At 36.2% G+C, this 13039-nt stretch overlaps 1 protein-coding gene across 1 annotated transcript in view; it reads right to left on the bottom strand.

Annotated features, from left to right (window-relative positions):
* Window positions 1-13039, bottom strand: part of LOC108746433 (insulin-like growth factor-binding protein complex acid labile subunit) — a 238114-nt gene that overhangs the window by 82248 nt on the left and 142827 nt on the right. Inside the window, exon 3 of the mRNA XM_018483209.1 lies at window positions 8176-8229. Within this exon, the coding sequence (XP_018338711.1) occupies window positions 8176-8229 (54 nt within the window). The remainder of the gene's footprint in view (window positions 1-8175; window positions 8230-13039) is intronic.

Genomic DNA, 13039 nt, shown 5'->3' with positions numbered 1-13039 from the left:
TGGCGGGGGGGGGGGGGGGGGGTGGGGGGGGGGGGGTGAAAGGAGAAAAAGAGAACGGGAGATCGGAGGCGCTCCCTTAATCGATTATTCTCTCGCGGCAACCGCGATAAACAATGTTGGAAAACTTTGGGAGGGTATTACCCCTCCCTACATCCCTTACACCCCCTTCTATCAAGTAGAAAGGTAGCCGCTGCCGCTACAGTCCAGAGAATTTTCGAGCGTTGTAGGAATAACGACAGGGAGAAGGGAAGAGGCCACAGCCAACGCGGGAGGATCTTTTTATTCTCTCTCCGTCGTGGCGATCCGATTAAAAATAAATTCCGCAAATGCTTGCCACTCGTAATGGCGGGCTACGGGAAAAGATAAGGATTCTTAAGAACTGTTTTGTCTATTACGTTGCATTTAATGGGAACTTCCTGTCCCAAGACACCAGATAATATCCGCATTGTCCTACCTATGAAATGCAGTTGTGGTTTTGCTCTTGCACATTTCTATAGGTATAATTACACTATCTTCGTTACAATTCCTACGCTGCATTAGGTCGCATACTTCTGATTATTATTAATGCACTGAGAAAAAGATCTGGTTGAAAATGGATGAATCGGAAGATCTCATTGTATTCATCTAAATTCCGTTTATCTCAATTTAGTAGATTTAACTAGAAAATTCTGCTTCGTCCAACCAGACATTTTTCTCAGTGCACATATATTTACATAAGATTTTTTTTTTATCTCTCTTCTACCCTTCATACACATTTTCGTATATCTGTTACATATATCGAGACAAACGTCGCCTATTATTACTATCGCGTTTGTAGAACGTCTCCATTTAACGACGTATTCACGAGTCTGTCAATTTTCAAGAATCCCTTTCCTCCTCCTCCTCCGCACTTCGCGAGGCGGAAGTTATAATATCGGAAGGCTTAATTCCACGTCGGAGAACCTCGACAACGCGGTTTCTCGCCCGTCGGTCGACTGTCTCTCCTCAGCGTGACGACGCGGCGCGGCAGCGACGGCGGGCGAGGCTCGTTATCGATTTCGCGAGTGCCGCCGAGAGTGACTTAGCCTATTCGTTGCATACGAAAGACGACGACGACGGCGACGGCGACGGTGGTGGTGGTGGTGGTGCAGCTTATCTCCCGCCGCTCGCAGCCCCGTAAGACGCGCTTACGCGTCATAGATTCCATTATATTTCTCCTGCTCGCGAGCGGCGACATTAGCGTATCTACCTTCGTGACGCCTTTTATCGCGCCCGTCGACGGAGCATTCTATTGCGTGTACTGTATAAATGTACGAAAGCATCTCTTTACGCGGCACTTTACCGTGATGTTTGTCGGTCGCGAACTCGCTACGACGGCGGATTCTAACACTTTCGATAATGTTGTTGGATATCAAGTTATTATAGGTTAGAGAGATTATGTTGGATTCACGCGCAAACTACTTAATCACCGGGGCTGCTCAACGCGTTATCGTCATGTATAAAAGAGCGAAAATAAAAATACTCTCTTAACCCTCCACTGACACTGTTGGACTTTAATCCGGGAGTAGCCATTTAATTTTTTTTTTTTTTTTTTTTTTTTTTTTTACATAAACGATCTAGGGTATTTTCACGTTGCAATTAAAATCTGCAATTATTATTAATAACATACTGTACATTATTAATTGGTTTCCGATTTATTATCTTGAGAACATTATGGATATTTAATCACAGTTTTCTCTAAAAAGGTAAGTAGAAACCAAACAAATATTAAATGAGATATTGTAAGCATGTTAAATAGCTTATTGTTGTGTATTCCACTAGTACAGTACTTCCAACAAATGAAGATTTTCATTAATAACGCTTTTTTATTGCGAGTTTTCAATGGAATTACATATTTAAAAACTGCGTAAAGAATACTTAAAAAATGTGTAAACAATATCTATACAAAACATCATTTTATAACATTTCACATTCTTTTCGCTGCTGGGATATAAAAATACCCCAGACGACTATTCCCGGGTTAAAAGCACAGTCCATTTTTTGATTGTGACAGTTCTGGTAGATAAATTGAAATCTGTAAAAAATAAGTAAAAAATTTAACTTGTACGATGATGAAACCTTGTTAAAGTTTTCATAAGTATGTAAGAACTTTTTTTAGATTTTTATACAGTCCAGTATCTCAATTCTATATTTCTTAAGAATAGAATCGAGAAACAGAACATTATAAAAATGTGCACTGAAGTTCGAAAATCCAGGTTGCAGACAAAGGATGAAAATTTCATATTGTCGATGGAGAATTAATACCTGCTGGTATTTGAAACACTCTCGCGTTTTTACCAAAAATTTATATTTAAACGGAAATGTTTTTTTTTTTTTTTCCGATGGAAGAAAATAATTTAGCTGATATCTACGATATACTTTGACGTACAATAAATTTAAACTTTCCAGAATCGCCAAAGGCATTGCCAATATCAATATCGTCACCGAGATGGATGACGTGATAATATATATCGCTCGACTCGACAGACGATATTCTAATTGAACCTTGAATCAGGATAAAAGACGAGAGCACTCCTTCTCCGATCTCAAGCTAACGGCCAGCTCTAATCTTCTCCACGGCTTCTCTCCTCTCAGGAAATTCTATTATATTCCCGGCCAAAGGAGTAGTGCGGCTTAATGCACCACCGTTGCATTTCGCGAAACCGAATACATCGCCGTTCCGTGTCCTGTCCCATCGCGTCTTGTATTTACTATGCTATTCTATCCTCTTGCCCGTCGAGTCCTTCCGCTGGCAACCTTCGCCACAGTGCGATGTCAAGAGCGTCAAGGTAAACCCCCGCGCGAAAAATACGCACGGAGATACCGAGAAGTGGCACAGCTTGGCACTTCTACGCCCGCGGTCATGTTTTCGTAATTAATCGGGTGCGATGTTTAACTTTAGGCTTTTAGCGCGGTTTAATATTTCAGACCGTGCGTTCTCTCGCAGCACCGGCGGTTTCGCACGGAGCCCGTGGCACAGAGAAATGCGTCGCAATTTTTACGCGCCCGTGCTCGCTGTCGGAGGAAGAGATGAGAAACGTAGAACGCAACGTTATCTCTCGGGAGTTATTAATGCAACGATCGACGTAGAAGTATTGCCTGAACGTTCAGTTTTTATTTCCATTTCGTATCGCGTATAAACTTGTTAATCTCTATTTCATTCTCGTTTTGAATCTCAATAAATTTTTGCGATCACAAAAATCTCCCCCTAGATTTGTCGGAATTGATATTAGAGCTTACCACTTTACGCACTGAGAAAAATTCTCAGTTAAAAATGAACCAATCAGAAGATGGCCATACAGATTCTGATCATATTGATGAAAATTTTAGGATTATCTCAATTAGAATTATATAATAGATTCAACTAGAAAATTCTGATTTGTCCATTTTCACAAGAATTCCAATTGAACCAAGTAGACTCTTTTTCCAGAATATATTGTGTTACGTACAGAATTGCTGGAATTTAATAAATATTCTAAATTATGTTATACTTATAATTTTGCGATAGATCAGAAGATTCGAAAAATTTTGAGATTAGCACTATCCTCTTGACGCTCCATATTTTTCGATTATCGAGATTTTCATATTACCTTTCAGACTCGACCCACGATAAAAGTTGCCTATTTTTACATTATATACGCATAGTACGGAACTTTGTAACTCGCGAGACAAGATAAATTTTGAATAATGCATCCTAAGATTACTGCCAAGCGTACGCCCGAAAAATTCACGAGACCGGACGGGCTTCTTGCTGAGAGGACGAATTATATCACGGCGCGGTGAGGTCGGCAGCGGACGTTATTCAACACTCGAGTGGACAATCTCGTTGCATCAATTACGGATATCCATTAGCCTAATTAAGCCTCGCGACACGCGCGCGAAACTGCACCGTCCGAGGTGCAGTGTAACTCGGCGAGACAGACGCTGTGAGAGAAGAAATATTTAAAAAATGAAATAATAACAATAAACATGAATTAAAGTCAAAGCGGGGAAGAATTACGCGCAAACAAATTACAACAATATATTAGGAATAAAAAAAGAAACAAATCAGTTAAAACAGAAAGTGAAACTGCAAAACGGAAAGTGTAAACGATGTGAAATGTTGGCGAGAGGCAGATCGACGTAGAGATATACGTACTAGGATGGTGAAATATACTTTGCTGAAAGTTTCGACAAAAGCGGAATACAAGCCTCCTTCGCGCCGCCTTATGGGAAATTACACGATGAGTTCGTCGGATTACCGTAACCTTCCCAAGTAACTCATCCACCCCTCTTTTCTCGTTAATCCCCTTTTCCACTTTGTCGAGTCATTCTTCGACCTGCGTTTCTCATTTCAAGAAGGTTGAAGATCCCTTTTTAATGCCTGCCGCGATTTTTCCTTCAGCATATTTGAAAAGTATAGACGTGTTATCTCGACAGGAGGATGATAAATTTAAGAATTAACGCGATAATTCTTTGAACATGACCGAATTTTAGCAAAACTTAAATCGATTAATATGCACAATGTTGGTTGTCAGCATACTTTTTCTCGATTTTTTTTTTCGATATTTTCATTGTAATCTAGTTTCCACTGTAATTTTCAATGCTACATATCTTAGAAAAAAAGAAAAAAAATAAAATCTTATGTTTAAAAAAAAGGCAAACTTTAAAATTGATTTTTATTAATTGCATGCATAATGGAAGTTTAACATAATCATTTGTAACTATGAAATATGTTACTCCTATGAAATAAAAAATTATTAAAAAAAAAAAAAATAAATAAGTATATAAAATCGATATATTAGAATTTTTTCTTCATTCTTGCTATAATTATTAATTTATTACTCTAGTTTCGAATTTATTATCCCTATCTATTCGCAGGAAATTAATATTAAAAGTAAAAATGCTGACTTTATATTATACAATACTACGTAGCATTCCAACTTTCAAAAAACGTGTATAGAACACTGTAAACAAATAAACTATGTTTTCCGGAAGTGGGAGTGTTGGCGTAACGTCAGCACTTCCACTTTTGCTATTAATTCTTATGAATTTCCTATGAATAGATAGGAGCAATAAAAAGGACTAAAGCAATAAATTAGCAATAAATTAGCACTTAATTATAACATATATTATAACATGTTTTAATGATGGAGGTACTAGATTTACAAAGGACAAAATATCGATATTTCAAGAACTGTGCAATGTTCTCCTTGGGTTCACCTCCGCTTCTGATATTCGCAGTTCTGAGACATATACATATACAAGTAGTATCTGAGATATGTATCTTTGAATCACGGTCGTCAGGACGTAACGGTGCATTGGGGCGCGACCGGAAACATATGCATAATGCATATAATAATACATATGCGGGAATCTCAGCGTCAGGAAATTCGGTGAGATTACGAGAGAGGGAGAGAGGCAGAAAGAGAGATATATATATTTTAAATTGAATTGAGAGCGCGCTAATGAGTTTCGCAAATTATTGCTCCTCGTGAGTCGACTCGACACGCAATTCTCATTTTATAATATCGATCATATATCGAAATAGCTAACTAATAATTGTGTTGCAATTGAATCATATTGTGGACGCTTTTTTCACAAAAGTTTCATCAAACAATTGCCTTATGAAAACCTTGTCTAATTCTCGATGAGCTTTGAATAATTTTTAGCTTTTGAATATATTGCTATATAAATATATAGGACTATATAATCGTATAATTCGCGACTCAAAATGCTATATCAAGATAGTTCTCGAAAAATATAATGAAAAAATTTGTTTTTTATTTTAAGCAGTAATTTTTGAAATATAATAGTTTAAGGGGAATCCTGTTTTAGAATGCTCGGAAATGGAACAAATTTAGGAATATTTTTAAACTATAACTCACATTTTATATTAATAATCAAGTACACATTTTTTTAAAAGGTTTTATTAATATTTAGCCGAATTATGTACATTGTTAGGACGTAATATCGCGTAAGATAAACTCGACTCGATTATTAATTTTTAAGTTATGATATCAACTGAATTAAAAAACACGAATTCAAGAAAAATGCTAAATACTCGCGTTTAAAGTTCTAGTTACAAATACAAAATTTTTGTATTAGTAAATTTTTGTATATTTACAGTTAATTTCTGGTTTATCTGTATTCTTCTCCATAAAATAGATGTTCTTTATTGTGCATATGACAGATTCTATTTCCATTGAATGCGCTTGAGGTGTTTCGAACACAAACACATCTCCACGAGCTGTGCGGAGATTCCTACCTGAGTGTGTCGAATAGTCGGACGGCTACCTGCTAACTTACAATTTTGTCGCTTACAATTTTGTCAATTTTTCGAATTTCGAAATAATAGGAATATCTTACTTGAATGTTTCACTATAAAAATATGAAAAAAAAAACCAATTTTAATTGTTTTAAGATTCTAAACCAGGATCCTCCTTTAAACATAGCCAATTACAGATTATGATTAGACAGTCATCTGTCCATGAGTCACATGCAATAGTATTACAGTAAGTGCACACTTTGGCACGCTAATACTCACAAGTGATCGTCTAAACTTAGTCTATAATTAGCTATATTAAAACACCTTATTACTTCAAAAGCTATATCTTAAAATTAAAATTTACAAATAATTTGTTTACTTAATTTTTTGAGAACCAATATAGTATTTTTATTAAGTTGGGAAGAATTTTGAAATAGCCTGTATTAAATCTCAAATGTAAGATCTCTATCTTATTTACATTTATTTAAGACGTTTTTGATATGAAAATGTTAGTGTAAAAACTGAATTTCCGCAAAATTTTATATCACTGCAAAGAGTTTAAAACATCGGGATTCTGAAACACTTTACACATTATATTGTAGAAGTTTGTAATGCAAAATATGTACAAAAGTACATATATTCTTTGGTTGCTTCTTCTTTCAGCAGAAGAGCACTTAGTAAGTAAGCGCTTCGCATTGATTGGATTATACTTTTTAAACTAAAGGACTAGTTTTATCTCGACGAAGAAAACTTCCAACAATTGCAAAATAAACATTCCGCGCCATTATTTTGAATATGCTACTTTATAGTATGTATATCTCTCGAATCTCATCAAAATGAAGATTCGCTAGTAACATACGTAACATCCTTATCATCATAGACAAGACATTTGTCACGAGACCAGAGATTTCAATCATTGTCCTCGGTAACAAGTCCTTCGTTTTTTTCTCACGCTCAGTCGATTAATATTCGAATCTCCGTATTAGAAGTGTCGGGGAAAGTTTTCGAGGGGAGAGTGACACGTCTTCAAGAGACGGCGAATTAATTAGTCGGCGGGACGAACTGATGAAGCCATTAATTACGCTGAAGGTTCAAGCAATTCCTTCGTCTTACGAACCGCCTTGTAAGCGGCGGCGGCTGGTCGAACCCAAAATCCCGAACGATAAAACGGCGAGTGCCTCAGCTCAGTTGAGCCAGGAGAAGGGACGTCACGGGACGAAACTTGGACGAAACCAGACAATGGTACTCCATTAAGAGCGCTTTCATCTTTGGAACGAAATCGGTCGAGTAGCTTGACGATCCTCGATACTTAACCTCAGCCATTCCTACGTTCTCGCTTCCTGTCACGACAGAACGAGCTTGTAGGTCGGCGGCGCTCGCTGGTAGAGCAATTTTAAGCTCGGCTCTGATTTTAAGCCCACTTCTTTATCCGGGAGTGGAGAGGGACACCGCGGAAGGTAATCACGGAGAGAGGTTTTCGAACGCATCGGACAACATAACTGTTCCAGACGAAGTGCTTGGACGGGTAGGACGATATCTCTCGCGGAAAAGAGAAATAATTTCTCATGCACAAAAATACAAATACTCTCTGAATTATGTACGATGGAAAAACAAACAGATGCACTCTTATCTTAAGCTCGTATTTGTAGATATTATATATTACACTTTCCGGATGCCGCGCGAAAATATTGGGCAATAAAATTTCATATAATTATAGTTAAATAAAATTCAAAGTAAAGGGATAAAGCTGTTTTTATTTCTTTTAATCTTTTAATTAATTGCTTAATAAATTAAAGATAGATTATTGCCTATAATACGCCATTAATCGAACTGACTCCATTAATTATTTTACACGCTCCGTGCGTAAGATTAATGGGCAAATTAATCGTGCAAAATAAATGTCGACTCACCGAATGCGTTCTGAAAACGTTCAGCTTGGATTGCTTCGCGGTGATTCGGCGACGCTGAAAAAAAAGTGTTCATATTAATCTAAAAAAATAATAGTCAAAAATGTTGCAATTATCATAGACGACAGAGCGTAACACATTAAAATGTAAAATTACAGATTCGCGCTTTCAGGCGGCAAATTGAAATGTTCCAACATAACAATGACAGACGTATATTACATAATATTAAACGCATGACAATACATATTATATGCTACGTTTATATATTTTTACGTTTGGTACGTCCCGAAGTTAATCTCTATACAGAAGACAGAATATTTCCTAATTATCAGTTATTTACGTATATATCAATTGATCAATTATGAAATTTGTTATAATAGTCTCCGGTAATACGTCATAATTACAATCGGTAGTAATAGAATAATAGAATGTTTGTCTAATACTAGAATAAAGCCAGCTTGTAGTTGTGTAAGTATGCAATCATTGACTACGACTGTATACTTATTCAAGCACTTGCATGTGAAAGAGCTATTGTCTCGTGTATATGTATCAACGTGATTTCGACTATCATTCGGAATCATCGTATTACCTATTATTCAGAATTTGGAAAAAGTAGAGTTAACAGTAAAATATAAGTTTGGCCAAACTGGTTCGGCTTGACCAGATCTAGTTTGATCTGAAGTTCGAATACAATCGTAAGATGATCCTCTGCTCCGGTATGCCTTGCGAACCCGTTCGAGGATCTCGGTAATTCTCGATGCTTAACCTATCCCAGTGCGACCATACCTGGTCCTCGTTACAGAACGATGGCGATCAGGCGAATGTATGCGTGGAGTGGATGTGTGTATGTGTGTGTGTGTATGTGTGTGTGTGTGTGTGTGTGAGAGAGAGAGAGAAAATTGCAAGAAGAAGATGGAAAGGAAAGGTGCAGGAAGACTACGTAGGTACTTCCAATTCGATCTCTGGTCTAAGCCTTTAATGCCTGCTTATTCGCTCGCCTGGAAGAGGATCCCGAAGAGGTATCTAAACTTTCCGAACGCTCCACGAAAGAGAGCTAAACGCCGAACGATTTTGCCGCCGCCACTCGGGGAATACTTCTTTCCTCCGCTGACTAAGTCGTGGCAATGGCTGTCGATAGCTAAGCGAATTACGTCATGATGGAAGATACGACGTCGATATATGAGCTGTTTATTTCGCAGGAAGAAGGGTACGGACATTCCCGTTCGGTTTTACATCTCCATAATAAATAGCTCACGTAAGAAAGTCACAGCAAAAACTTTCGGAATTTTGAAACTCATTGAAATAAATGTATACCTTAACTTGCAGTTTTAACTTGCAGAGTTTTATTCAGTTGATTTGTATCATAAATAGGTCACACTTGATATATCGATAGAAAATTTAGTAGTATTGACATTTAACATTCAACATTCACGTTGTTGTCCATGAATGCATTTATGTTCGTCGTGCAAATAGGATAAAACCATTTTGATAGTTGACTTGCACTACTTTTAACTTTTAAATAAACCACACATACAGCGTTTAATCTGAACTATCTCGACAAAATTTAAATCTCGATGAAGAGATTTAAATTTTGAAATGTTAAACAGAAACATGGAATAGAAAATGTAAATTGTGTTCATGCTGTATCTGTAAATTCTATTTTAGTTATATATTTACAAAATGAGAAAAAAGAACAGAATAATTAAAAAAAACAATAAGATTTCTTATAATAAAAAAAACTAATAAAGAAAATAAAGCTAGGAATCGGTGCTATAATTAGTGCGCTTAAATATTAACATAAATATTTAATTCCAAGAAATGTTTAACATTAAATCATAAAACGTTTCGGTTATTCTTTATCAGCACAAAAGCAAGTGATAGTATTCATATTTTAATTAAAAAAATACAACAAATCTTATATTGTTAATAACAGAAAATTATTCACGTAACACTTGATCTCGTTTGGAAGAGATTTACAATCCTTCAAGCAGCGGAAATAATTCTTGACCGGATATCTCTATCGGCAATGTAGTAAAATTGCAGAGCCCCTCTAGAAACGGAGAAGAAGAGAGAGGGAGAGATAGAGAGAGAAAGAGAAAGAGAGAAGGAGACAGAAAAAAGGAAAAGAGAAATAAATCTAAAGAGATCGCGGGCATTACAACGTGTACTCCGACATCGACTCGACTTTCCGGTAGGAAAGAAAAAAGATGCGGGCGAGCCAGAAAAGAGAGGCAAAGCAAGCAAGCGCGCTCTATATCCCCTGGATATCGGCGATTGTGTTTTTTGTCAAGGATCGAAAGTGCCTCGTCTACCCACACCGGTGCGCTTTGACGTTTAACCGGACGCTTATCGATTGCGGAATTTATTTCTTTTCGTATCTCCAGTCTCGGTTACCATTGTCCGCCCTCTCTCACCCTCTCTCTCTCTCTCTCTCTCTCTCTCTCTTCTCCTATTCCTCTGGATTTGTGTCTCTCTTTGCCATCCCTTCTACATCCCCAATTCCGCCCTCTTTATCCCGAATCATCCGGCCAGGCGGAACCAGTCTCTCATTCCCATTTTGTTTCCGTTCCCCGACGGCTGTACAGAGATAGGTGAGATTAAGCTCCGCGATGGCGCGACTGTGGTTATCAGGAGATTGCATTTTAGCATAATGGTTACGAGAGGCCGCGATTGTAGCTCTGTTTTGAGGGATACGCCGTGATGTTGCGCCGTGATGGGTGTCGGGACATTTATCATGGACCAGGTTTTTGCTTTATCCATCCCTGTTAGTCTCTCGTTCATCCCCACGCATGTCGCTTCGTGCGTATACGCTTGTGAAGCTTGTATAATGTAAATTCTCTCTGCGTGATTGCATAAAGAGAAGTTACATGTTAATCAATAAAATGCAATTTTTTTAAATAATCTACGTTGTATTAATTATTTTACATAACTTAGTGTTAGTTATGTAAAATAGTTAGTCTTTTTATTTTCACATTTTACTCAATCAAAATTAGTAGTAAGACGATTCAATTAATTAATTAATCGGAAATCCAAAAATATGTTAATTATATTCACTGTTTTTTTTTAAATTATCGAGTCATCATAAATTAAATTGGAAGAATACTTGACCGATTTATCCGCCCGCATGTCTAGCTACTTGCCAATATTATTAAAGTGAGCGTCGATTTGGTTGAGCACCATGTTTACGCAATACATCAATCGGCGACGGCGAACAGACTTGCACGTCGATAATGCTCGTTCAATTAAACATTTCAAGCTAATTCCAGCCTACGCAATGCATATGCATGCGCGTATATACATATGCTTCATAGAATGACCAGCTATATGCTAATCATGTATGTTCCCAAGTTTACTCGTTTGCACAACCAGAAAGAAACGCAAACGTGCTCTTTTTATGTTATACGGGTCGTATTTTATAATAAGACGGTGACGTGATATCCGTTCCATATTAACGATAAAAGAAAGAAATATTTTTTTATTAACGATGCTATCAATATCTGATGCTAAAAGATATTAATTTTTTCTGATAGCTAATTAATACAAGACTAGGGCTGGGAAGCAACTCGTTGCTTGTAACGAAGTTTTAGTTAGACTTACTCTTTTTCAGTAACTGTAGCTTAATTTTATTTCTTTTTTTCCATCTATAACTAAACTTATATTTCTTTGATAACTAGTAGTAGTAATTACTACTACTAGCAATTATTTAATAATTACTTTAGATTGAATTTATTCGTCAAACACAGATAACCAACCAAAATAAAATCTTTGGTAAACGGTGATTATTTCTTGTGAATATATCTTTATTTCTAATAATCATTACGATATCTAAACGACTGTATTAAGAATTAAGTTAAGATCTTTTAAAAATATTAACGTATTTCAATATCAATCCTACAATTTTTATTTCAAATGTATATATCTATTAATTTATTATAAATAATACAGCGTATAATATCGAATGTTTATCATGATAATAATTTCGAAATATTAGAAAGATATATAATATTCTTGTATTTAAAATAGTAATAAAAACTACAAAAAAAAATTAACAGAAATAGGCTTTATAGTAATCAACATTGTTATTCTTGCAAAATGCAGATTGCTATTAATCTTCTCCTTTCCTAGGTGATGTATATTGTAGTTCAGAAAAAACATCGATTATCCGAGAGTACCAATACCAGCTTGTAAACTGTCGATACCTAACTATTCATAATCTGTTATTCGACGATTAATCAACAGTTATACAATTCCACAAACATCCATCAATCTGCTGTTTATACCTTACAATAATTTATAATAATCTTCGAATAATCTCAAACTCGGGAAACACCATTTCATAAAATACTGATTAACTCATCTATTGGAAGATTGATAAACGAAAGATTCAATCGTATTAAAGAGATAGCGCGACACGACGAATTCTAAATATAACAATTTATGGAACAGAGATTCATGAAGCACTGAACGGAAACTAAGCAATAATTAAATATACTATTATCAAGTATATATACAGGGTGTCCCGAATTTAAATGTCAAAACTTTGAGAGAATATAAAAGACCAATAAACTAAAAAAACAGTTTAGAGATTATGCTCATTTTCGCATTTTGAAGAAAATCCCCCCCAAAAAAGACAAAACGTATTTTTATTTTTGCATTTACTTATTCGCGCCTTATTTATTCACATCATTTCCTTAATGTAACTTTCCTAAAAAAAAGTAGCTATTGTTAAAGAAAGAAATATTTTCCCATATGATTTCTATGACGATAATATTTCAGAGATGGTGCGCGCGCGCACGCACGCACACACACACACAAGAATAGATATATACACGTGTCAATTTTCGAACAGAAAAATACCGGAACGACG

The sequence above is a fragment of the Trachymyrmex septentrionalis genome, unplaced genomic scaffold (assembly GCF_001594115.1).
Source record: "Trachymyrmex septentrionalis isolate Tsep2-gDNA-1 unplaced genomic scaffold, Tsep1.0 scaffold17, whole genome shotgun sequence".
Classification (NCBI taxonomy): domain Eukaryota; kingdom Metazoa; phylum Arthropoda; class Insecta; order Hymenoptera; family Formicidae; genus Trachymyrmex; species Trachymyrmex septentrionalis.
The sequence above is the reverse complement of the archived record's forward strand: the minus strand, read 5'-3'. Positions and strand labels throughout refer to the sequence as shown.